Below are 24467 nucleotides of genomic sequence, written 5' to 3' on the forward strand. Positions count from 1 at the left end.
AGATAATGATGCCAAAGAGATTAGAGGAGAAAGCACTGATCTGGAATGAGTGATCAATTTTTAGACCACTCCAATCACCAGATTGATAAAATTTTGTTAGGCAAGGGTATTAAGGGATATGGAACCAAGACGGTTAAATAGAGTTAAGATACAGATCAGCCATGATCTAATTAAATGGTGGATCAGGTTCGAGAGGCTGAATGGCCTACTCCTATTCCTATGAATCAATTCGCATCTCATGCTGTCAAGTGGAGGAGAGTCAGAAGCGGTGTTATTATGGGCTGGGGTTAGACTATCCTGGATCTCTGCTGGTACTGCTGATTCCCATCATCGTGGATCTTGTATTGCTGGCTGCAACCTGAAAACAAGTATCTTATTCGTTAAAGCCAACCACCAGGTCAGATCTTGACGGTTCCTGTAGGTTCAGCTTCAGATTGAAGTCGACTGCATGAGCCCTAGGTGTCTGGAATCGGAGGTGGTGAGCACAGGAACAGAGGTGGCGAGGTGTGTGAGTGCGTGTGTGTGCACACTTCAGTCAGTATGATTCTGCGACTAGAGTTAGCAAGTCTAACGTCCACCCAAAAAGATAGACTGGGTGGAGGAGGGGACCTTGGTTTAACATCTATCGGAAAGGCTTGTGACAATGCAGTTCTCCCAGAGAACTGCACTAAATTGTTAGCGTAGATTATGTGCTCAAGTCCTGGCTTGAATTTTCTGACTCCGAGTGCTAGCGCTAAGCCAAGCTGACACATAGGAACAGGAGTAGACCATTCGGCCCCTTGGGCCTGCTCCGCCATTGAATCAGATCATGGCTAAGGTTGCAAACTGTGGTTGGGTGTATTCCTGGATGTTTCATCACATGACCTCCCGCCTCGAATCATCCTGCCCCCACACTCCCGCCATTGGTCCATCCTCCAGGCCAATTGGAAAGGGAAAAGACTCTTTGTTGCCCAACTGGATTAATCTTGACTGTTAGTGAAACAGCCTACCACCCCATTCCCATCTCCAATATTTTTATAACTAATAAATTAAAGTGTTCAAAGAAAATTAAAAAATGTTTAATGCCCCTATGATTTTTCTCCTGGGTTTGCTCGGAGCCGTTTTCTAGAAATTAATCTTCAATTCATAGGAGACTCCAGGACAATCCTGGAGGGTTGGCATCCCTAATAATGGCTCATCTGCACCTCAACTCCATTTTCCTTTGCTCCATATCCCTTGATACCCTTACCTAACAAAAATCTATCTATCTCAGTCTTGAAAGCTCCAATTGACCCAAAATGCACGGGGGGAGGGAGTTCCAGAGTCCTACTACCACTTGTATGAAAAAGTGCTTCACACAGTGGAGGAGAACCAAAAACTCCTTTAAAAAAATCTTCCATTGGTATTGGGTGCATTTTGTTATACAAAAGAGGCAAGAAACACTGCTCCTTTAAGACTGACGTCAGTGCTGTGAGAGGGCTACAAGTCCCAGAGTGCAGCATTGAGGAAGTGAAACCTACATTTGAACAGGGAGAAGAGGTTCTGATATTGCTCGGGGTTTGTTCAAACTAAACTTTGCATTGCAAACTCATCATTTAGTCCAATTGCATTGGACTTTGCTCGTGTGTGTGCGCTTCGGTCGGTATGATTCTGGTTGCAGTCCAGCTGTTTTGTAACAAATGGCTCACGTGTCGGACCCGACAACAAGTCCCAGGCGTTTCATTGAATGCATTGAATGCATTATTGAATGCATTGAATGCATTATTGAATGCATTGAATGCATTGACTAGTGCGCTGCAAACGCGAGGGTCTCTCGGCTAGAAAGGAAATCTATCGAGAGCTTCACCTTCCGGCAGCCGCGTTTAATGCAACCAGTTTTTGTGGCTGCACATCAAGTGCCTCTACCCACCCTAAACTAAGAGATTCAGTGTTTGGGGTCTGTAGGTTTACTGTGTGTTTAGGTTCATGACACTTTGTATAAATATTTGTAGATAGATTATGCACATCATAATAATCGCATGTTTATACCATATGTACCAGGTATCACCCTTGATTTTAGATAGTGGCTCAGTTGGTAACACTCCCCTCAAGTGAGGCGATCTTATTGAAACATATAAGATTGTGAAGGGGCTTGATCGGGTGGATGCGGTAAGGATGTTCCCAAGGATGGGTGAAACTAGAACTAGGGGGCATAATCTTAGAATAAGGGGCTGCTCTTTCAAAACTGAGATGAGGAGAAACTTCTTCACTCAGAGGGTAGTGGGTCTGTGGAATTTGCTGCCCCAGGAAGCTGTGGAAGCTACATCATTAAATAAATTTAAAACAGAAATAGACAGTTTCCTAGAAGTAAAGGGAATTAGGGGTTACGGGGAGCGGGCAGGAAACTGGACATGAATTTAAATTTGAGGTTAGGATCAGATCAACCATGATCTTATTGAATGGCGGAGCAGGCTCGAGGGGCCGATTGGCCTACTCCTGCTCCTATTTCTTATGTTCTTATGTAAGTGAGTGTGTTTAAGTCTCTGGAATGGGTTCAAATCCACTCCCAGAGACTTGAGCACATAATCCAGGCTGATGCTCCATTGCAGTACAGCACTACAAATAGTGTTGCCCTATCTGAGGTGCCGTCTTTCGAATGAGATGTTAAACCGAGGGCCCCATCTGCCCTCTTAGGTGGACGGAAAATATCTTGTGGCACTGTTCAGAGAAGAGTTGTCTTGGCATCCTGGCTGACATTTATCCCTCAACCAACATCAGTAAACAGATGATCTGGTCATTTATCTCATTGCTGTTTGTGGGATCTTGCTGTGTGAAAATTGGCTGCCACGTTTCCTACATTACAACAGTGATTACATTTCAAAAGCAGTTCACTGGCTGTGAAAGCACTTTGGGATGTCGAGGTTGTGAAAGATGCTATATAAATGCAAGCCCTTTCTTTACTGCCATCAATTTTCAACTTGCCACCTGGGCATAAAACTGGCATTGAGGATTGGCTGACAGATTTTCATTTCTATTGATTTTTTAAAATACAAATGGAACTGAGTTGCCAGGGTTCAGGGGCTGAATTAAACCCTTGACTGCACGTCAAACACTCTGCTGTATAATACATTACTCTATTATAAACAACAACTCGCATTTATATAGTGCCCTTAATGTAGAAAAATTAATTTTCTTGATCACTAACTTTTAAAGGTATCAATTCCATATTCTCACACTACAGATAACCGTATACCGTTCTGGGCTCATGTCACTGTATGGGATGCATTGTTTTGCTATTGCTGTGTTATATTGTGACATTAGGCGAGCAATGTTTATGCACAGTGCATCCACTGTTGTATACAGTGTGACTGAGTAATCATGGGGGGACTTACAGTTCACCAAGTGTATGTGACAACTGGGCAGTTTTTAAGATATTTGGAGGGAGTTCCAAATGTGAGCGACCAGGGGAGTTTTTTTTTCCACTGACTGCGTATATCAGAGAGTAGAGAAGCTGGGATTGTTCTCCTTAGAGCAAAGAAGATTAAGGAGAGATTTAATAGAGATGTTCAAAATTATGAGGGGTTTTGATAGAGTAGATCTGGAGAAACTGTTTCCACTGGCAGGAGGGTCAGTAACCAGAGGACACAGATTTAAGATAATTGGCAAAAATCCAGGGGCGAAATGAGAATTTTTTTACTCAGCGAGTTGTGATGATCTGGAATGCGCTGCCTGAAAGGGTGGTGGAAACAGATTCAATAATAACTTTCAAAACGGAATTGAATAAATAGTCGAAAAGGAGAAAAATTACAGGGCTATTGGGAAAGAGCAAGGGAGTGGGACTAATCGGATAGCTCTTTCAAAGGGCTGGGCCAAACGACCTACTTTCTGTGATGTATGATTTTATGATCAGGGAATTGTGGGCAGGGCTGCTTGCCTGTGATTTACTGAATTGGTAGGGCAGCCAGTGAGGCTTTTCACCGGTTGTGTAGATTTTGAAAATTGGCTCCATTGTCTCAACAGTTTTCAGTGGCACCACAGTCCTGTACTGTATATCGTTTGTAATCCTTAACCACTCAGCTACACAACCTACACAACTCACCTTTCCCACACTAAAAACAAGATGTACATGTAATTTTAAGGCAGTTTGAGAATCAAAAATAGGGACCTGCGGTGATTGAAACTAGGTTCATTGTATCTAATCGAAAACATAATAATCTTTCGAGTAACCTCAGAACTCAGACATCTGGTAAATGGTGTGAATTGTGTGGGGATTCCAGCATTCAAGTGTCTTGCATCTATTTCTTGTTCACATGACATTCTTTGTAAAATCCAGAAGTTGTTGAGTTTGCATTTTGAAGTACTTCCGTTCTCTTTGTGCTCATTTTAGTGGCATCACAATGACATAGAGCAGCGGGTTACAGTGTTTTAAAAAATATTCTTATGAGGTCGGCCATTTAGGACTGAGATGAGGAAAAATTTCTTCACTCAGAGAGTTGTGAATCTTTGGAATTCTCTACCCCAGAGGGCTGTGGATGCTCAGTCGTTGAATATATTCAAGATTCAAGGCTGAGATCGATAGATTTTTGGACACTAAGGGAATCAAGGGATGTGGGGATAGGGCAGGAAAGTGGAGTTGAGTTCGAAGATCATGATCTTATTGAATGGCGGAGCAGGCTCGAGGGCTGTATGGCCCACTCCTGCTTTTATTTCCTATGTTCTTATTTCCCTTATTCCAGTTGTTGGGTTGATGAACAAACTGAGAATGTCTCTTCACTGTCAGTAAGAAATATTCCATGTTTTTAGATATTTGGTTGTGCTGTGTTGATAGTTTTCCTCGAAGAAAGAGGAAAATTATGTTGAGTAATGTTCACGGAAAATGCTGAATTTTGACTGAAACTGCAAGACAAAGAAGGGGCCCACATACCCAAAATGAAACCCTAAGCGTTTGGTGCAGGAGTGATGATTTTTGAGATGACCATTAAGATATTGCTTTCGATGTATTTTGTATATAGAATTTGGCACAGAAAGTAATGATTTTATACACCAGATTCTTTTACACGGGTCAGTTAAAGGGGCACTGTAATCATCAGCAGAACCTTCCATTGATATTTATCAACATGCCATAACGATATTTAAAATAAAAATTATAATCTTATGAATTAAGGAACATAGGAGCAGCACCTTGGGCCGTTCGATTAGGTCATGGCTGATCTGTACCTCAACTCCATTTATCTGCCTTAGCTCCATAACCCTTGATACCCTTATTCAACAAAAATCTCTCAATCTCAGACTTGACAGCTCCAATTGTCCTAGCATTCATAACCCTTTGGGGGAGAGAATTCCACATTTCTACTACCCTTTGTGTAAAGAAGTGCTTCCTGATTTCTCTTCTAAATGGCCTAGCTCTAATTTTTAGATTATGTCTCCTCATTCTTACTTCCCACACCAGAGGAGATAGTTTCTCTATCTACCCTATCGAATCCTTTTCATATTTTAACACCTCAACCCCTCAGTCTTCTATACTCAGAGGAATACAAGCTAAGTTTATGCAACCTGTCCTCATAATTGAACCCTCAACCCAGGTATCATTCTGGTGAATCGGTGCTGCACCCCCTCCAAGGCCAACATATCCTTCATGAGGTGCGGTGCCCAAAACTGAATGCAGTCTCCAGATGGGGTCTGACCACAGCTCTGTACAACTGTAGCAAAACTTCCAACCCTTTGTATTCCTTTGTAATTTCATTGGAATGCATCATCATGTCACTTGTACATAACACCATTGCGATGAAAATGTATCAGCTTGCCTCAGTTGTTGACATTCTTAGCTCTGGATCAAAGCTTGTGGATTCAGGCCCCATATTAAGCATGGAGTTCCTCATTTAAACATACCTCTAGTACCGAACTGTGGGAGAGCTGTGTTGGTGGAGGTGTTCGAAGCAAGATTCGGCCTGCCTGCTCATGTGGATGTTACAAGATCTGATGACACTATCTGAAGAGGAACAGGGAGTTCTCCCGGTGTCTTGGCCAACATTGCTTCCTCAACCCCCCCCCCCCTCCAAAATAAATCCCTTCATCTTATTGCTGTTTGTGGAATGTTGCTGCCACTTTTTCCCACATAACCAAACAACAGGCACTGCTCTTTGAAAGTAATTAATTTGAGATGTTTCAACATGATACAGTGCCTTCTAAATGGAAGCAGCACTTTTTAAATAAAATAACCCATCAGCGTTTCATTGTAGGTTTTGTTGGTGTCTTTTTTGAAGCATAAAAATACCGAGTCAAAAATTATAACCTGGATATGAAATATTGATATTTTTCTAATTTGTGTAGAGTGAGATGGTTGAGGTATAAATTTGTCTCAGCAAAGAAGATAATGTGTATTTTAATCTGTTAGGAGTCTTTCTGTCAGAATGCCATTTCTTGGCAAACTATGCGTGTTTGTTGAGATTCAACTGTATTTTCTGTTGCTGCAGACACTTGGGGTAAAAAGTAGGGATCTTGCTACAAGATAATTCGCGAGCGGTCACATGTTAAGAATTTTCATTCTGCCTCTGATCTGGTCTCCCGAGAGTGCTTTAATGGGTAAGTGGCAAACCACTTTGGTTTGCCGAACATTGTGGGAACGACAGAATGCTGTTTGACAAAAATGATTTAGGGCTATTTCATTCCTTCTCCATTCCTGAGGTGGAAACAGTGCTCCTTTAAGACTAGCCCTCAACCTGCCCACAGTCCTTCCATCTTATTATCACCTGCCTTGATCACTTTTTTTTATTATTCTAGATTGTCTTCTAAAATGCCTGAAGGACCCGAACTTCACTTGGCAAGCAAGTTTGTTAACAGAGTCTGCAGTGGTATTGTGTTTTCAGGGAAAGTGGAAAAATCTACAGTGAGCAAGAACTGTGACGTGCCTTTCACATGCGCCACTTATATCATCTCTGCGGTATCCAGAGGGAAAGAGGTCAAGTTGACTCTTATCCCGATCAAGGAGGACATAAAGACAGATGCTGTGGAGCATGAGTGTGAATTACCAGGTTCAATGGACATAATTTTCCGCTTTGGAATGTCTGGTTCCTTCAAACTGACTGCCGAGGAAGAGGTCCCTAAACATGCTCATCTCAAGTTCTTCACCAAAGAGAGGCCCAAGCAGGTGCTGTGCTTTGTTGATCCGAGGAGATTTGGGAGTTGGGAAGTCAATGGGACCTGGCAGCTGGACAGAGGACCTTGTGTGATGTTTGAATATGAAAAGTTCAGGTATAATTGTGCTTCCTCTTTTCTTAATCTACTTTCTATTTTCTGCGATTGAGCTGGAGAAGGCTGACCTTGTCCACTTGCCTTATCCTATTGTCCAGCTGAACTAACATGGTCACCTACCGTGCTTCTTCTCTAACCCAGTGTGATCAGTCTGCCGAGTGGGTGAAGTTGAGAGAGAATGCTTCACTCTTGTGGTGCTTTGTATAGCAGCCCTGTCGTGAAGACTGTATTCCACCAAAGATAGGGGAATTACCTCGATTTGACTGATTCCCTTTGATTGGGAGCCTAGTACTCATACCTAAATTATGTAGGGCAGCACTTTGAGTTTACAGTGCACTGCTAAACAGAAACCTGAAATGAGAGAAACTGTAATGAGTCCAATAGTCAACTGAACGCATTCCATCCAATATTAGTTCATTGCATTGTGCCTGCACATGCAGGAAGCTTTTTTTAAAAAAAAAATTTCTTGGCATGCAGTGTCAGCCGTGGCTCAGTGGTAGCACTCTCACCTCTGAGTCAGAAGGTCACGGGTTCAAGTCCGACTGCAGAGACTTGACCACATAATCTAGGCTGACATTCCAATACAGTACTGAGGGAGTGCTGCACTATCGGAGGTGCCATCTTTCAGATGAGACCTTAAATTGAGTCCCTGTCTGCCCTCTCAGGTGGACTTAAAAGACCGTAAGGCACTATTTTGAAGAAAAGCATGGGGAGTTCTATTTTGAAGAAAAGCATGGGGAGTTCTCCCCGGTGTCCTGGCCAATGTTTACCCCTCAACCAACATCACTAAAAACAGATTATCTGGTCATTATCGCATTGCTGTTTGTGGGACCTTGCACAAATTGACTGCCACGTTTCCTACATTGCAACAGTAACTATACTTCAGAAGTCCTTCATTGGCTGTAAAGCGCTTTGGGATGTCATGAGGTCGTGAAAGGCGCTATAAGGCGCAAGTCTTTCTTTCATGGCAATTTTCTCCATTTCCATTCTCTCTGAGGAATTAACTCTGTGGGGATACAGTTACTGGCACAGTTTACATGAGTGCTGGGCATTTATTCATATGAGAGTCTTGACTGTCAATGTTGGCAGACTATTTGATCACATTCTGGGCCTGTCGTATCCACACATGTGCACTTCCACCAGGAGCTGCTGGATAATGATCAGGAATGGGGCTCCTAGTCAATCGTCTCTGCACTGAGGCAAGGGTGTTAAGGCTAATTGTGCAACTGTCCTGATTGAGCTCTGTTAACTCAGCAAATCCAGAGATTGAACCTGGGGCCATCATGGTCTATATGGTTCAGCTACTGGCTGGCTGAACCTGCTGAGATATCAAGGGGAGGAGGGGGAGGGGTCAAAGTGGAGCTCTGTCCACAGCTCTTTTTTTGAACTAACTCCAACAATCACTTACATTCACTGCATTTCTTACATACATGTATTAGTTTGTGTAATAGTGGTTGACTAGGCCTACTGTTCGGTGTTTTTCTAGCCTTCACCTCGAGCTCTGCGTGCTTTGATGCTCTCTTCTTTCTCTGCCCGTTAATCCACCCTACATCAAGGATCATTTGGAATTGAAAGCTGCCCGGGCCGAAAGTGGTTCCACCAATCTTGTCTGTTGTGGCTCCAAGTCTACAAGTTGAAATCTTTTTTCAGATCATTGTTTGATGTTGTCAAACCAAAATTTTGATGGACAGCCCCTTCTGGAATTGTCCATTCGCAATAGTCCATGTGAGCTCTCCATCACTGGTGTGAACTGCTTGGTCAAACTACATTCTCCATAAAGCAGTTATTTTCTCTTCTTGGCAATGGGTAGAAATAAAGGGTGATCCTTGTACCATTGACTTTGACCTCTTGTGTATCCCCTCCATCCTTCACCCCACCATTGGCAGCTGTGCCTTCAACTGTCGAGGTCATAGTGTCCGAAATTCACTCCCTAAACTTCTTTGCCTCTCCATCTCCTCCTCTAAGACCCTTCTAAACCCGCCTCTTCAACCAAACTATTGGGCACCCCTCCTAATCTCTCCTTTCGCTCTGCATCCAATTATCTTACACCTCCGTGAAGGGCTGTGGGACATCTTTCTTTGTTAAAGGCGGTTTAGGTATGTAAGTTGTTGACATTGTAATGCAACTACAAGTTTAATTTTTAATTTTGCTTTTCTTGTCACCTATCCCAGATTGAATGTGCTGTCAAATCTGTCACACAAAGCCTTTGACAAGCCAATCTGTGAGGTGCTATTAAATCAAAAATACTTCAACGGTATTGGGAATTATCTCCGAGCAGAAATTCTATTCAGGTGAGAGAGACATCATTTTATTTTAATTCTTTGCCAACACCCACTTGTTTCTTCACTGGGAGTGATTAGGTGGGATAGTCTAGGCTTGTAGGCTTTTCCATGGCCACTGGGTAAATTTTGCCATTTTCCCACCTCTGTGAGATGAGGGTACTCTCATCCAACACTGTGCCAAGCCTGAACTCTGCTGACAAGTGCTCAGTTGGTGAGGGTAGGTCAGCCGGTGTTTGCTCAAGGCTGCAAGTTGAACTGCTGATCCCCTGGTTGAGAGTTCAACTGTTGAGTTCAGTATCTGACATTTATTTTTAATACAAGTATGTGTATGTTTATTTTTAAAGGCCAGACATGCTACAGTGGAGATATGGCTCAGTGCAGCACTGCCTGTAGGGATATCATTTTGGAAAGCGTACTGAGTGGAGCAACCAGGATGATTTATTGGCATCAGGAGTTTGTTATGAGGAAAAGTTGAAGAAATTGGGCTTGTTTTCTTTGAAAGAGAGGAGACATTGAGGTGACCTAATTGAAGTTTTTCAGAATCAGGGTAGGAATTAACCAACTGATCCAGCCTAATTGCTTATTACGTGAAAGGGTTCATAAACCAGGACTGACCAATTTTTAAAATATCAGTAAGTTAGGAGTTAGAATGAAGCTAGTCAGCACTTTTTCAGTGAAACTGCAATAGAGTTAATGGGTTGAAAAAGTAAGAGATGTTTTTGGAAAGAAGAGATTGAGGGATAGGGTGAAATGGTACATAAACGGGATAAATCTATTCTAAATGGACAGGCTTGCTGGGCCTATCGCCCTTTTTCTGTCCTTAAAAGTTTTTAAAGAGCTCATATGTCCGTCAGTAGCATGTCCGGCCTTTAAAAATAAACATACTTGTATTAAAAATAAATGTCAGATACTGAACTCAACAGCTGAACTCTCAACCAGGGGATCAGCAGTTCAACTTGCAGCCTTGAGCAAACATCAATCAAGCACTTATCAGCAGAGTTAAGTTTCTAAAGAGCTCAAAAAAACACAGAAGTGAGGAAAAGGCTCTGAAAAAGCAACATGGCTTTCATTAATGAGTTCTGCTTTCCTTATGGGGTACCAGGAGACTTATGTCATTGTCTATTGTGACTAGAGATGGTTGAACAGTAACTAAATACCTTGTAAAAATGTTCAAATCTTTAGAAGTAAAGAAAGGAAATCATGCAGAATTCTTTCCCAAAAACGAAGTAGTCTCCTAGTTGTTACTGATCTTGTTCCAGTTTTTCACCCAACTGTGCAAGTCCAGCACTGTACCAGCAGTTTAAGAATTGGTGGAATCTGTTACCTCAGCAACTGCCGGCCACTATGTGATCATCTGGTTCAGTAATGACGTTGAAAGATAGACATACCAGGATGTTGAAATACTTTTCAAGTGCTGCTGTGGTAAGAGCAGTAAGACCTCCAATTCAGGACACATCCAGAGGCCTTTGACTGATAGATGCCTGGAGTGATTAATCTCTTTTTTTGTTGCTTTAGGTTAAAAGTCCCTCCGTTTGAGAAGGCGAGGACAGTATTGGAATCTTTGCTGCACAAAGTAAAGGTAAGATTTAATATCTACCCCCAGGCTTTCACAGACGTAAGGCAGGACCGGACAGTTCATGGATCTTAGCACACCCACCGTACAAGAAGGCAGAGTCATATATGAATTGATCTAGGTTGTTACGGCTCAATCTTAATTTTTATGAGCACTGACCCTTTGGGCTGTTTGACAACTGTGTATTTGATACAGTTTTTCCATGACAATTCTCTTCTAGACAAGTAAAGCTAGCAAGGACGTTATTTCTACATGTCATTTGCTAGGCCTCAGTCTATGCTTTTAGCATCTTTAAACCTTCATCTGAGGGGAGTATGTGGCAGAATGGGTTAGAACATTGACCGTTGAACTCTGGGACCCGGGTTTTTTTTTTATTTATTCTGGCAATGACCCGTTTATTGCCTATTCCTTCACTGTCCTGAGAAAGCGATGGTGCCCCTTCTTCTTGAACTGCTGGAGTCCTTGTGCTGATGGTGTTTCCATGATGATGTTAGTCAGGTAATTCCAAGATTTTGACCCACCGACGATGAAGGCACTGCGGATGATGAGATGAAAGGCTACCCTCTGCGGGTTGTAAGGACTCTACAAGAAATGGCCATGCACATTCCAACCCAGTTCCTAATGGGTGTGGGTTCACAGCCACAAAACTGCCAGCAATTTGACAGCCTCAAGAGAGACTCTTAAGGACACTGGTGCGGACAGTGAAAATGACACATGTTGCCGCTTTAATGTCTGCAGTCACAAAGACGGGTTTGTGAAACTCCCGTTTAACGAGCCTTTTTTAAACTATTTTCTTATATCTTTCAAAAAAAACAGTTACAGGAGAAAGCAGAATTGAGAAGGAAAGAGTAAATGCGAACAACATAAAATGCAAAAATGGGGGACATCATAATAAATTAAAAGCCCTAAATCCCAGTGTTTTCGGCACTAACAGAGTGCTGGAGAAGTAATTGTTGTTGGTTGAAGACAGGAAGAGTAGATGTTTGGGCAGGATATGAAATATTTAATTTGATCATTCTGATTCCAAAGCTTAAGTATAACCCAGATGTTCAGACAGATTGGTGGGGCTATCAGGTGGATGCAATTTGCAATTAGTTTGGGCTGATTTTGCTTTTTGTGTTTTTAAATTTAATTGGCCTATTTTGATTGAACCAACACTGAGTTGTCCCATTTAGAAAGTCAAATTAATTTTTTTTTAATTCCTGTAACTTTGGAGCTAAATCACACTTGCACAGTAGATTACAAAAATCACGAGATTGCACTTCATGACCAATCACTAGCCTTATCTATCAGGGAGGCTGCCCACCATTTTAAACGGAGCAGATCTCCAACCAGCAAAGCCAATGCGTTGGAGTGTTGAGTCTGGGTTGTGGTGTTCAGTCTCAGCAGCAGTTCATTTAGATCAGCTCTGCATTAAAAAGCTCATTCCACAGCAACTTAAATAATTAGGAAAGCAAAGAGAGGACATGAAAAAATACTGGCAAGTAAAATCAAGGAAAACCTGAAGATGTTTTATAAATGCATAAAGAGTAAGAGGATAACTAAGGAAAGAGTAGGACCTATTAGAGACCAAAAAGGTAATCTATGTGTGGAGGTGGAAGATGTGGGGATGGTTTTTAATGAATACTTTGCATCTGTCTTCACAAAAGAGGAGGACGATGCAGACATTGTAGTTAAGGAGGAGGAGTGTGAAGTATTGGATGGGATAAACATAGTGAGAGAGGAAGTATTAATGGGATTAGCATCTTTGAAAGTAGATAAATCGCCAGGCCCGGATGAAATGTATCCCAGGCAGTTAAAAGAAGCCAGGGAGGAAATAGCGGAGGCTCTGACCATCATTTTCCAAACTTCACTGGCTACAGGCATGGTGCCGGAGGATTGGAGGACTGCTAACGTTATACCATTGTTTAAAAAGGGAGGAAAGGATAAACCGAGTAATTGCAGGCCAGTCAGCCTAACTTCGGTGGTGAGCAAATTATTGGAAACAATTCTGAGGGACAGTATTAATCGTCATTTAAAAAGGCACGGAGTAATCAAGGACAGTCAGCATGGATTTGTTAAGGGAAGGTCGTGTCTGACTAACTTGATTGAATTTTTTGAGGTGACAAGGAGGGTCAATGAGGGTAGTGTGTTTGATGTAGTCTGCATGAATTTTAATAAGGCTTTTGACAAGGTCCCACATGGCAGACTGGTCAGAAAAGTAAAAACCCATGGGATCCAAGGGAAAGTGACAAGTTGGATCCAAAATTGGCTCAGTGGCAGGAAGCAAAGGGTAATGGGTGATGGGTGTTTTTGTGACTGGAAGGCTGTTTCCAGTGGGGTTCTGCAGGGCTCAGTACTGGGTCCCTTGCTTTTTGTGGCATACGTTAATGATTTAGACCTAAACGTAGGGGGCGTGATTAAGAAGTTTGCATATGATATAAAAATTGGCTGTGTGATTGATAGTGAGGAGGAAAGCTGTAGACTGCAGGAAGATATCAATGGACTGTTCAAGTGGGCAGAAAAGTGGCAAATGGAATTCAATCTGGAGAAGTGTGAGGTAATGCATCTGGGGAGGGCAAACAAGGCAAGGGAATTCACAATAAATGGGAGGATACTGAGAGGTGTAGAAGAACAGAGGGACCTTGGAGTGCATGTCCACAGATCCCTGAAGGTAGCAGGACAGGTAGATAAGGTGGTTAAAAAGGCATACGGGATACTTTCCTTTATTAGCCGAGGCATAGGATATAAGAGCAGGGCGGCAATGCTAGAACTGTATAAAACACTAGATAGGCCACAGCTTGAGTACTGCGTACAGTTCTGGTCACCACATTACAGGAAAGATGTGATTGCACTAGAGAGGGTACAGAGGACTGGAGAATGTTAGCTATGAGGATAGATTGGATAGGCTGGGGCTGTTTTCGTTGGAACAGAGGAGGCTGAGGGGAGATTTAATTGAGGTGTATAAAATTATGAGTGGCCTAGATAGAGTGGATAGGAAGGACCTATTTCCCTTAGCAGAGAGGTCAATAACCAGGGGGCATAGATTTAAAGTAATTGGTAGAAGGATTAGAGGGGAGCTGACGAGAAATTTTTTCACCCAGAGGGTAGTGGGGGTCTGGAACTCACTGCCTTAAAGGGTGGTAGAGGCAGAAACCCTCATCGCATTTAAAAAGTACTTGGATGTGCACTTGAAGTGCCGTAACCTACAGGGCTACGGACCAAGAGCAGGTAAGTGGGATTAGGCTGGATAGCTCTTTTTCGGCCGGCACACGATAGGTCAAATGGCCTCCTTCTATGATTCTATGAAATCAAAAAGGGAGAGCACCATCTGGCATTTCTGCTTTCAGGCATATTTAACCCCTTTTGCGCCAGTGCTCGTTTTTAAAAATAATTAGTTAATATTACCAGTATATTTACAGTTCAGTTACTATTACATTTCTTCTTATCTGCTAAACAATTTATCCATCATTATTGACAATTAGAATTACATTTCAACTTTCTGCACAGGGTCTTAACTTCCCTGCACAGGCTGGTGCTTGTTCCTCACACTATCTTGTTGTCATGTTTCACTGTTTGACATCTCACTGCAGGCATGGTTGCATTTGACTTTTTTGTATTCCCATCAATTCTTGATCATTTTATTTCAGAATTGTGAGGAAATGAATATCCAATTACTCTGGGTTTTTGTGCAGTTCAGTTGCAGAAAGCTGGACCGCTGTGAGAATTATTCTTTTTTTAATTATCTGCAGTACGGAATGCTGAAATAGACTGATAACCTGAAATGTGTTCTCATTTTGAAATACTTTCCTCCTTTTCTGGTTACGTGTACACAGTCTCCTCCTTCTCCTTATTCTCCTCCTCCTCTTCCTCCTCGTTCTTTAGAAACAGGAAGACAATGGACACCGGGTGCAAGGGAAAGAACCGGTAGAATTAAGTCAGGAGGCAAAGCCAGAAGAGCAGCAGAAGAGAAAAATCCTTATTGGGGATTTGAAAGGGGGAAGTGAGCTGAAAGGGTTTTCGGAGGTAGTTCCAGAGAGTCAAGGGTAAAACTCCATTCATTGGGACGGGAGACGGTCATGTGACCTGGTCCCATGCCCTTTGACCCAGTCCTGGAAGCAGTATGGCGGTGCCTTGTTTTGATATCCCAGCCTTGTAAGGAGATGCCTCACTACTGCTCAGCCCCTGCCTTCCAGTTTTCTTAAACCAAAAGCTAGGATGCTAGGGGTGTGACTCACTCCACCTTTGATCCTGAAGTTGTAACATTAAACCTTTTCTCTCAATCCAACAAAAGCATGGACCAGCGCACTTTAAACAACAACAACTTGCATTTATATAGCGGCTTTCACGTAGTTAAAACATTCCAGGAGTGTAATCAGTCAAAATTTGACCATAAACGTTATTGAGCATAAATGGCATACTCACTTGCATAACCAATCCCTGAAAAAAATTGATATATTGTACAAATCATTCAGAACTTGTAAAGGATTGCCTGAAAACATTAATGATATGGTTCCATTGACGTAACTGAAACGTGCAATGGATTGGTTGCTTGCATGTCGTTTTTGTAGAAAAAATATAAAGGCAAATTTTCCAATTTAGCAGAGCTTCATACAACAGGATTGCATATAGGGAATTCTAGTGCAGAAGGTCCGTGCACTCAACCTGCAGCCCACGCGGTTTTTCATTAGTTAAAATAAGTGCAAATTTATAAAATTTAAGGGAAGAACTTGGATATGTTTAGCACCTTTCATGTCTTCAGGATGCCCCATAGAGCTTCACAGCCAATGAATTGCTTTTGAGGTGATGTCACTTGTTTTGTAGGCAGACAGTAATGAGATGAAGAAACCATTTAACTTGTTTTGGTGGTGCTGGTTGAGGACATCGGGAGAACTCCCTGATGTTTGAAAAAGGAATCTTTTGCCTCCTTCTGAATGGTCCGAGGTGGGCCTCTATTTAACATCTTCGACAGGCAGCGCCTCTGACAATGCAGCACTCCCTCAGTACTGTACTGAAATGTCAGCCTAGATTATGTGCTCTAGGACTTGGAGTGAAGCTTGAACCCACCACCTTCTGGCTCAGAAACCAGACTGCTACCAATTGCGCCAAGCTGACATAATGTACACTAAATCAAAAGCAAAATACTGCAGATACTGGAAATCTTAAATAAAATCAGAAAATGCCGGAGAAGCTCAGCAAGTCAGGCAGCATCTGTGGAGAAAGAAACAGAGTTGACGTTTCAGTTCGAAGACTTTTTTTTATTCGTTCATGGGATGTGGGCGTCGCTGGCGAGGCCGGCATTTATTGTCCATCTCTAATTGCCCTTGAGAAGGTGGTGGTGAGCCGCCTTCTTGAACCGCTGCAGTCCGTGTGGTGAAGGTTCTCCCACAGTGCTGTTAGGAAGGGAGTTCCAGGATTTTGACCCAGCGGCGATGAAGGAACAGCGATATATTTCCAATTGGGATGGTGTGTGACTTGGAGGGGAACGTGCAGGTGGAGATGTTCCCATGTGCCTGCTGCCCTTGTCCTTCTAGGTGGTCGAGGTCGTGGGTTTGGGAGGTGCTGTCGAAGAAGCCTTGGCGAGTTGCTGCAGTGCATCCTGTGGATGGTACAAACTGCAGCCACGGTGCGCCGGTGGTGAAGGGAGTGAATGTTTAGGGTGGTGGATGGGGTCAAGCTTCTTGAGTGTTGTTGGAGCTGCACTCATCCAGGCAAGTGGAGAGTATTCCATCACACTCCTGACTTGTACCTTGTAGATGTTGGAAAGACTTTGGGGAGTCAGGAGGTGAGTCACTTACCGCAGAATACCCTGCCACTGACCTGCTTTTGCAGCCACAGTATTTATATGGCTGGTCCAGTTAAGTTTCTGGTCAATGGTGACCCCCAGGATGTTGATGGTGGGGGATTCGGCGATGGTAATGCCGTTGAATGTCAAGGGGGGGTGGTTAGATTCTCTCTTGTTGGAGATGGTCATTGCCTGGCACTTGTCTGGCACGAATGTTATTTGCCACTTATCAGCCCAAGCCTGAATGTTGTCCAGGTCTTGCTGCATGCGAGCACAGACTGCTTCATTATCTGAGGGGTTGCGAATGGAACTGAACACTGTGCAATCATCAGCGAACATCCCCATTTCTGACCTTATGATGGAGGGAAGGTCATTGATGAAGCAGCTGAAGATGGTTGGGCCTAGGACACTGCCCTGAGGAACTCCTGCAGCAATGTCCTGGGGCTGAGATGATTGGCCTCCAACAACCACTATCATTTTCCTTTGTGCTAGGTATGAATCTAGCCACTGGAGATTTTTCCCCCTGATTCCCATTGACTTCAATTTTATAGGGTGCCTTGGTGCCACACTCGGTCAAATGCTGCCTTGATGTCAAGGGCAGTCACTCTCACCTCACCTCTGGAATTCAGCTCTTTTGTCCATGTTTGGACCAAGGCTGTAATGAGGCCTGGAGCCGAGTGGTCCTGGCGGAACCCAAACTTTAGTCAGAACAGACATAATGTACAGGTTCTTTCTTGCACTAAAGTACTGTACCTTCAGGGTCTGTGTCATAGAAGAGCAACTGATTGAAGGGCGGGAAAGGAAGTCAGCTAATTTTGGGATATATGAATGACGCCAGGACAGGTTGAGATAAGATTGGGGCAGAAAATGGAGTTAGAGGAAGCAAGATAGCAACTGAGTCAGCATGACTGGGAAATGGGCCAAAGTTTTTAGAGGAAAAAGTTTTGCTATAAATCAGCAGTTTCCTTCCAACACATTGTTGCTTGAGCTTTGTTACTGTGCAGTTCTTAACTGCTGCCCTTTTTTTTTTAAGACTGTTGAGTTGACTCTGAGTAAGAAGATTAAGGTAAAGTTGGCGAATCCTGATCTTCTTGAACTCTGCCACGTGCTACCTATGGAGGTCATTAATTTGGGTAAGTCACTTTGTCTTTATGCACAGTATCCTCCAGATCCAGCTGCTGACCATGTTGCTTTGATTTGCTGCTTCCTAAATTATTGCAGTCCATGTTTCCCAATGTCTGTTGGTGCTGGGATTCAGCGCTCAAGAGGAAATGATATTGTAATTTCCATAGTGGTAGGCTTATGGCCTCTGTTTTAGCATCTCCCTACACCAGCGTGGCAGTGGTTGATAACTCAGCCTCCTGGGATGTCGATTGAGCCATTGCCCCAATCTAGTTGGTAACTCTCTTTATTGCCAGTCACTAACAGCTGAATGTTTGCTAGGCCACTTCAGAATGGCATTAAGAGTGAACCACATGGAGTAACATGTAGGCCAGACCGTGGACGCATTTAGTTATGGGTTGTCAATCACTACCACGCACCTGTGGAGAGATTCCATAACAGAGACCACAAGCCTGCCACTATGAGAGTTAAAATAGCATTCCCTCGAGAGTAGTGTCTGGCCTACATGTGACTCTTGGTTCTACCTGTGGTTGGCTTTCTAGGTAGAGGTGACATTTCCCTTTGCTGTAGGGTATTAGTGAACCCATTGGGTTTTTAAAATAATCTTGACTGTTTTTCACGATTTTATCTGGTGCGAGTCCACAAGTTACCAGATTTCCGGCACTGGCACGATGGGCTGAATGGCCTCCTTCTGTGCCGTATGATTCTATGATTTATTGAATTCAATTTCACAAGTTGCCGTGGTGGAATTTGAATTGCTGACCCTTGGGTTGCTAGGTGAGTACCAGAACCATTACTCATATTGTGTAGGTAAGCATCTCTAGATTTTAAATGCAGGCATGAATGTTGATTTGATGGCACCATCCTTCCACATTGCACCATATAAAACTGATCCTTGCAATCGAATTAGGGCCAGTGCATGGTGCAAGAATGAATTCAAGCCACATCCTTACTCCCGGGTCAACACACACAATCAACTACATTGAAGAAATACTAAAACAAAAGCAAAATACTGCAGATGCTGGAAATCTGAAATAAAAAGAGAACATGCTGGAAACACTCAGCAGGTCAGGCAGCATCTGTGGAGAGAGAAACAGAGTTAATGTTTCAGGTCGATGACCTTTCATCAGAACACCTGGCGAAAGGTTATCACCCTGAAAAGTCACCTTTTGTTTCTCTTTCCACAGATGGTGCCTGACCTGCCGCATGTTTCCAGCATGTTCTGTTTTTATTGAAAAAACACTAACCTGCTGCTTCAAAGAAGAAGAAAAAAAATGGTCTCATCTGTTTTAATTGAAAAGCTTAATGCTCACTCTGCCACTTCCCCAACAACAGGTGGCAAGGGTTACGATCCAGAGCATTCAGACGATTCCTCTGCTTTTGAAGAGTGGCTTCGGTGCTATTGTGTTGCTGGGATGCAGTCGCTTTGTGACGGTAATGGCAGAATCATCTGGTTCCAGGTAATTAGAGCAGCTTTACTACAAGTGTCTCAGCCAACAGGTTTCATGTGATTTTTGTGGGGAGGGGGGGGGAATGAAGCTGTCTGCTGATTTTATGGTTCTGGCAATCTGCATGGAATTGTGAGGACAACTTAAAATGGTTTCATAGAATCTTGCAGCACAGAAGGAGACTGTTCGGCCCATCGTGCCTGTGCCGGCTCTTCAAAAGAGCTATCCGATTATCCCCACTCCCCCTGCTCTTTCCCCAGAGCCCTGCAAATTTTTCCTTTTCAAGTATTTGTCCAATTCCCTTTTGAAAGTTATTGTTGAATCTGCTTCCACCGCCCTTTCAGGCAGCACATTCCAGATTATAACAACTCGCTGCATAAAAGAAATTCTCATCTCCCCCCTGGTTCTTTGGCCAATTATCTTAAAAATGGTTTCTAGAGTTTTGTACTAAGGAGTTATTTTCTAGTTTGTTACTTAAAGGGGTTAGAGTTTAGGTGTTCTCATTTTGTATTGTAATATGAGCTGGCACCATGTACATTATCAAGCGGCACTTACTCACCAATAACCTGCTCACTGATGCTCAATTTGGGTTCCGCCAGAACCACTCAGCTCCAGACCTCATTACAGCCTTGGTCCAAACATGGACAAAAGAGCTGAATTCCAGAGGTGAGGTGAGAGTGATTGCCCTTGACATCAAGGCAGCATTTGACCAAGTGTGGCACTAAGGCACCCTAGTAAAATTGAAGTCAATGGGAATCAGGGGGAAAACTCTCCAGTGGCTGGAGTCATACCTAGCACAAAGGAAGATGGTAGTGGTTGTTGGAGGCCAATCATCTCAGCACCAGGACATTCCTGCAGGAGTTCCTCAGGGCAGTGTCCTAGGCCCAACCATCTTTAGCTGCTTCATCAATGACCTTCCCTCCATCATAAGGTCAGAAATGGGGATGTTCGCTAATGATTGCACAGTGTTCAGTTCCATTCGCAACCCCTCAGATAATGAAGCAGTCTGTGCCCGCATGCAGCAAGACCTGGACAACATCCAGGCTTGGGCTGATAAGTGGCAAATAACATTCGCGCCAGACAAGTGCCAGGCAATGACCATCTCCAACAAGAGAGAGTCTAACCACCTCCCCATGACATTCAACGGCATTACCATCGCCAAATCCCCCACCATCAACATCCTGGGGGTCACCATTGATCACAAACTTAACTGGACCAGCCACATAAATACTATGGCTACAAGAGCAGGTCAGAGACTTTGTATTCTGCGGTGAGTGACTCACCTCCTGACTCCCCAAAGCCTTTCCACCATCTTCAAGGCACAAGTCAGGAGTGTGATGGAATACTTTCCACTTGCCTGGATGAGTGCAGCTCCAACAACACTCAAGAAGCTCGACACCATCCAGGACAAAGCAGCCTGCTTGATTGGTACCCCATCCACCACCCTAAACATTCACTCCCTTCACCACTGGTGCACAGTGGCTGCAGTGTGTACCATCCACAGGATGCACTGCAGCAACTCGCCAAGGCTTCTTCGACAGCACCTCCCAAACCCGCAACCTCTACCACTTAGAAGGACAAGAGCAGCAGGTACATGGGAACACCACCACCTGCACGTTCCCCTCCAAGTCTCTCACCATCTCGACTTGGAAATATATCGCCGTTCCTTCATCGTCACTGGGTCAAAATCCTGGAACTCCCTTCCTAACAGCACTGTGGGAGAACCGTCACCTCACAGACTGCAGCGGTTCAAGAAGGCGGCTCACCACCACCTTCTCAAGGGCAATTAGAGATGGGCAATAAACGCTGGCTTCGCCAGCGATGCCCACATCCCATGAACTAATTTTTAAAAAATTATAGTACATGAACTTGTGATTTATATCTGAATCAATGGAACCCTTTTTATGTATTATAAAAAGAGGCGTTGAGAATAATGATTTTAAGCCCCTGCTCCTGATGTGTGGCCGTAATCTAATATAGGATCTTTTTATTAAAAAAACACACATTTAAACCATTATTTTTTTCGAATTTTCAGTCCATGTGTATCACTACACAACCTCTCCGTCAATCCACATTGATCCATCCAGGCAGAATTGAGGGAAATGACATTCCATTTCTTAAATTTAGTCAATGTTGAAATTAGTGGAGACTGTTGATTTGCAGAGAACAAACCAGAGGTACAGTGGCCAGCTGCACTTGGTTTAATGGAGGTGATCTGGGAAGTTAAGCAGAGTTGGCCTGGTTAGTACTTGGATGGGAGACCGTCAGGTGCTGTAGGTAAGATAAAATAAAGTACCTACTTCACTACTCAAGCCTTTATTTCCTCCAGCTACTGCGTACCGATCCCCTGGCCCACTCTGGATCCTATATGTTGCTAGTATTCACGAGCCCACTGTGTCCTAGCTTTTATACACAAGCCCACAGAAATGTAAAGCACAGCTTCAGTCAGTGATTAAGAGTTGATTCACGCCTCTAAAGAGTGCCCTCCAATGGGCTAATCCTGTATAACTTGGGTGTTTGATTGGAATTTAAAAAAATGTTCCTGTTGCAAAACCAGCTGATAGGCCCAACTTTCTGTTATTTCTTGCAAGAGGAAAAAGCTAAAGGCTGCAAAAAGGTCCCTGCTAGATCCATCAGTGATGGCCTAATGATGCACAATCAGGCTGATATGGCAGCTCTAAAAAAGAAAGACTTGCATTTATACATCGCCTGTTATGACGTCCCAAAGTGCTTTACAGCCAATGAAATACTTTTGAAGGGTCGTCACTTTTGTAATATAGGAAACACAGCATCCAATTTGTTCACAGCAAGGTCCTACAAATAGCAATGAAATAATGACCAGATCATCTGTTTTAGATGTTGGTTGAGGGATAAACATTGGCCAAGGCACTGGAAAATCTCCCCAGCTCTTCTTCGAATAGTGTTGTGGGATCTTTTCCATCCACCTGAAAGAACAGACAGGGCCTTGGTTTAACGTGTCATCTGAAAGGCATCGCCTCTGAGAGTGCAGCAGTCCCTCAGTATTGCACTGGGAGCGTCAGCCTAGATTATGTGCTCAAGTCTCTGGCGTGGGACTCGAACCCATGACCTTCTGACTCCGAGGCGAGCGTGCTATCTGCTGAGCCACAGCTGACACTTTATGTATGATGGTGATGGTCAGCAGGCAACTTGACTGTGGAACCATCCACACCAAGCCTGATGCTGTACTTGCCCAGTGCCCACACCGGCAGACTTTCCAGAAGGTCTCTGGATGTCCATTAGGACTGAGCCCCTGACTGATTTTTTTCCCCTTGTTCTAGGGGTGCTGTGGCCAATTGCAGCAGCCCCTACTGAATCAGAGCTGAGATCAGCCAACTTAAGAGGTGGTGAACCAAACCTGGGACTTTCCTGGTCTGTATGGATCATTCCTACACTGGATAACAGATGGGGGAACTATATCGCTTTTTAATGCAGTGAAATGGTTCATATATTCAACAAAGTGGTACATTTCAAATGAAATGGCTGGCATGCCATGTACAGGATGTCCAGGGCTACATGAGTATTAAAGGTGAGGTTTAAATGGTGACCAGCGTGCAGAGATTTTCCCTGAGGAAGTTCATATTCTTAGCTTACTGCGTAGTGCAGAATTACTAACATGGCCCTGAGATGAGTTCTCGTGTTGCCAATGAGCTAAGCTAAAGAGGTTCAAGTCTCATTATGTCCGGGTCACGCTGTTGTTCAAGGGCATCGGCTCAGATCAAGCTAATCCTACGCTGCTCGCTACTTCCGCATCTTTTTAACAAAAATAACATGACATACATTTTTTTCCCACTTCATATAAAAGCAGACAAATAAAAAGGGAGACTTCAAAAGGCTGGCCTCTCAGGGCAAAGTGAAATAAGAGAACCCACTTTTCTCCTGCCTTGATGATGCACATGACAGCTCGATCCCTTGTTGCCTTGCTGATGGTGTTGTCATAGCAACTCTTTTGTAGTGCTGTTACACCTCGGATCTTGTGTTAAGTTTAATTTTGATTGTTTTCCAAGGCAGGTTTGTATGAGATTCTACCACGGGATTTACTCTTTCTACTTTGAGCTCACACTTTTTCCGTGTGACTCGTGCGGGCAAGGTCTTGTAGCCGACGTCTGTATCTGCTGCAGACACAAGCACACAGATCATTTTATAATAGTCAATCCTTACTAAAGGGATTCAGCGAGGTCAGGTGCTATAACCTGCGACCATAACGACAGTAAACGGTGCTACTTGTGACTGGTCAATATCGAATGCCGGGACACTTAAAGAAACAAAGACATTTTTATAGCACCTTTCACAAACTCAAGACGCCCCAAAGCGCTTTACAATCAATGAAGTACTTTTGAAGTATAGTCACTGTTGTAATGTAGGAAACGCGGCAGCCAATTTGCGCACAGCAAGATCCCACAAACAGCAATGTGACAATGACCAGATAATCTGTTTTAGCAATGTTGATTGAGGGATAAATACAGGGGCGAGATCCCTGCTCCTCTTCGAAATAGTGCCATGGAATCTTTTCTGTTCACCTGAGAGGGCAGATGGGGCCTCGGTTTAATGTCTTATACGAAAGACGGCGCCTCCGACAGTGCAGCACCCCCTCGATACTGCACTGGGAATGTCAGCCTAGATTTTGTGCTCAAGTCTCTGGAGTGGGATTTGAACCTTCCATGGAGGAAATGCCACTAAAAGCATGGAAGAGCTAATTCTTGAATTAGCCAACAGCATCCACAGCCTGCAATCCATGACACAGCCACAGTACAGAACAAGTCCGAAAAGAGTGATCGTGGATAGTCCCAAACACAACACCAGAGTTATAGAATCATAGAATCATAGAAGTTACAACATGGAAACAGGCCCTTCGGCCCAACATGTCCATGTCGCCCAGTTTATACCACTAAGCTAGTCCCAATTGCCTGCACTTGGCCCATATCCCTCTATACCCATCTTACCCATGTAACTGTCCAAATGCTTTTTAAAAGACAAAATTGTACCCGCCTCTACTACTGCCTCTGGCAGCTCGTTCTAGACACTCACCACCCTTTGAGTGAAAAAATTGC

The 24467-nt window shown here is 43.5% G+C and overlaps 1 protein-coding gene across 1 annotated transcript in view; it reads left to right on the plus strand.

Moving 5' to 3' along the window:
• Window positions 1-1469: 1469 nt before the first annotated feature.
• neil1 (nei-like DNA glycosylase 1) overlaps window positions 1470-24467 on the plus strand; it is a 40452-nt gene continuing 17454 nt past the window's right edge. The window contains exons 1-6 of the mRNA XM_067981114.1: window positions 1470-1536; window positions 6739-7209; window positions 9381-9500; window positions 11007-11070; window positions 17862-17961; window positions 19286-19410. Of these exons, the coding sequence (XP_067837215.1) occupies window positions 6752-7209; window positions 9381-9500; window positions 11007-11070; window positions 17862-17961; window positions 19286-19410 (867 nt within the window). The 5' untranslated portion in view covers window positions 1470-1536; window positions 6739-6751. The remainder of the gene's footprint in view (window positions 1537-6738; window positions 7210-9380; window positions 9501-11006; window positions 11071-17861; window positions 17962-19285; window positions 19411-24467) is intronic.

The sequence above is a fragment of the Heptranchias perlo genome, unplaced genomic scaffold, assembly GCF_035084215.1.
Source record: "Heptranchias perlo isolate sHepPer1 unplaced genomic scaffold, sHepPer1.hap1 HAP1_SCAFFOLD_654, whole genome shotgun sequence".
Lineage (NCBI taxonomy): Eukaryota > Metazoa > Chordata > Chondrichthyes > Hexanchiformes > Hexanchidae > Heptranchias > Heptranchias perlo.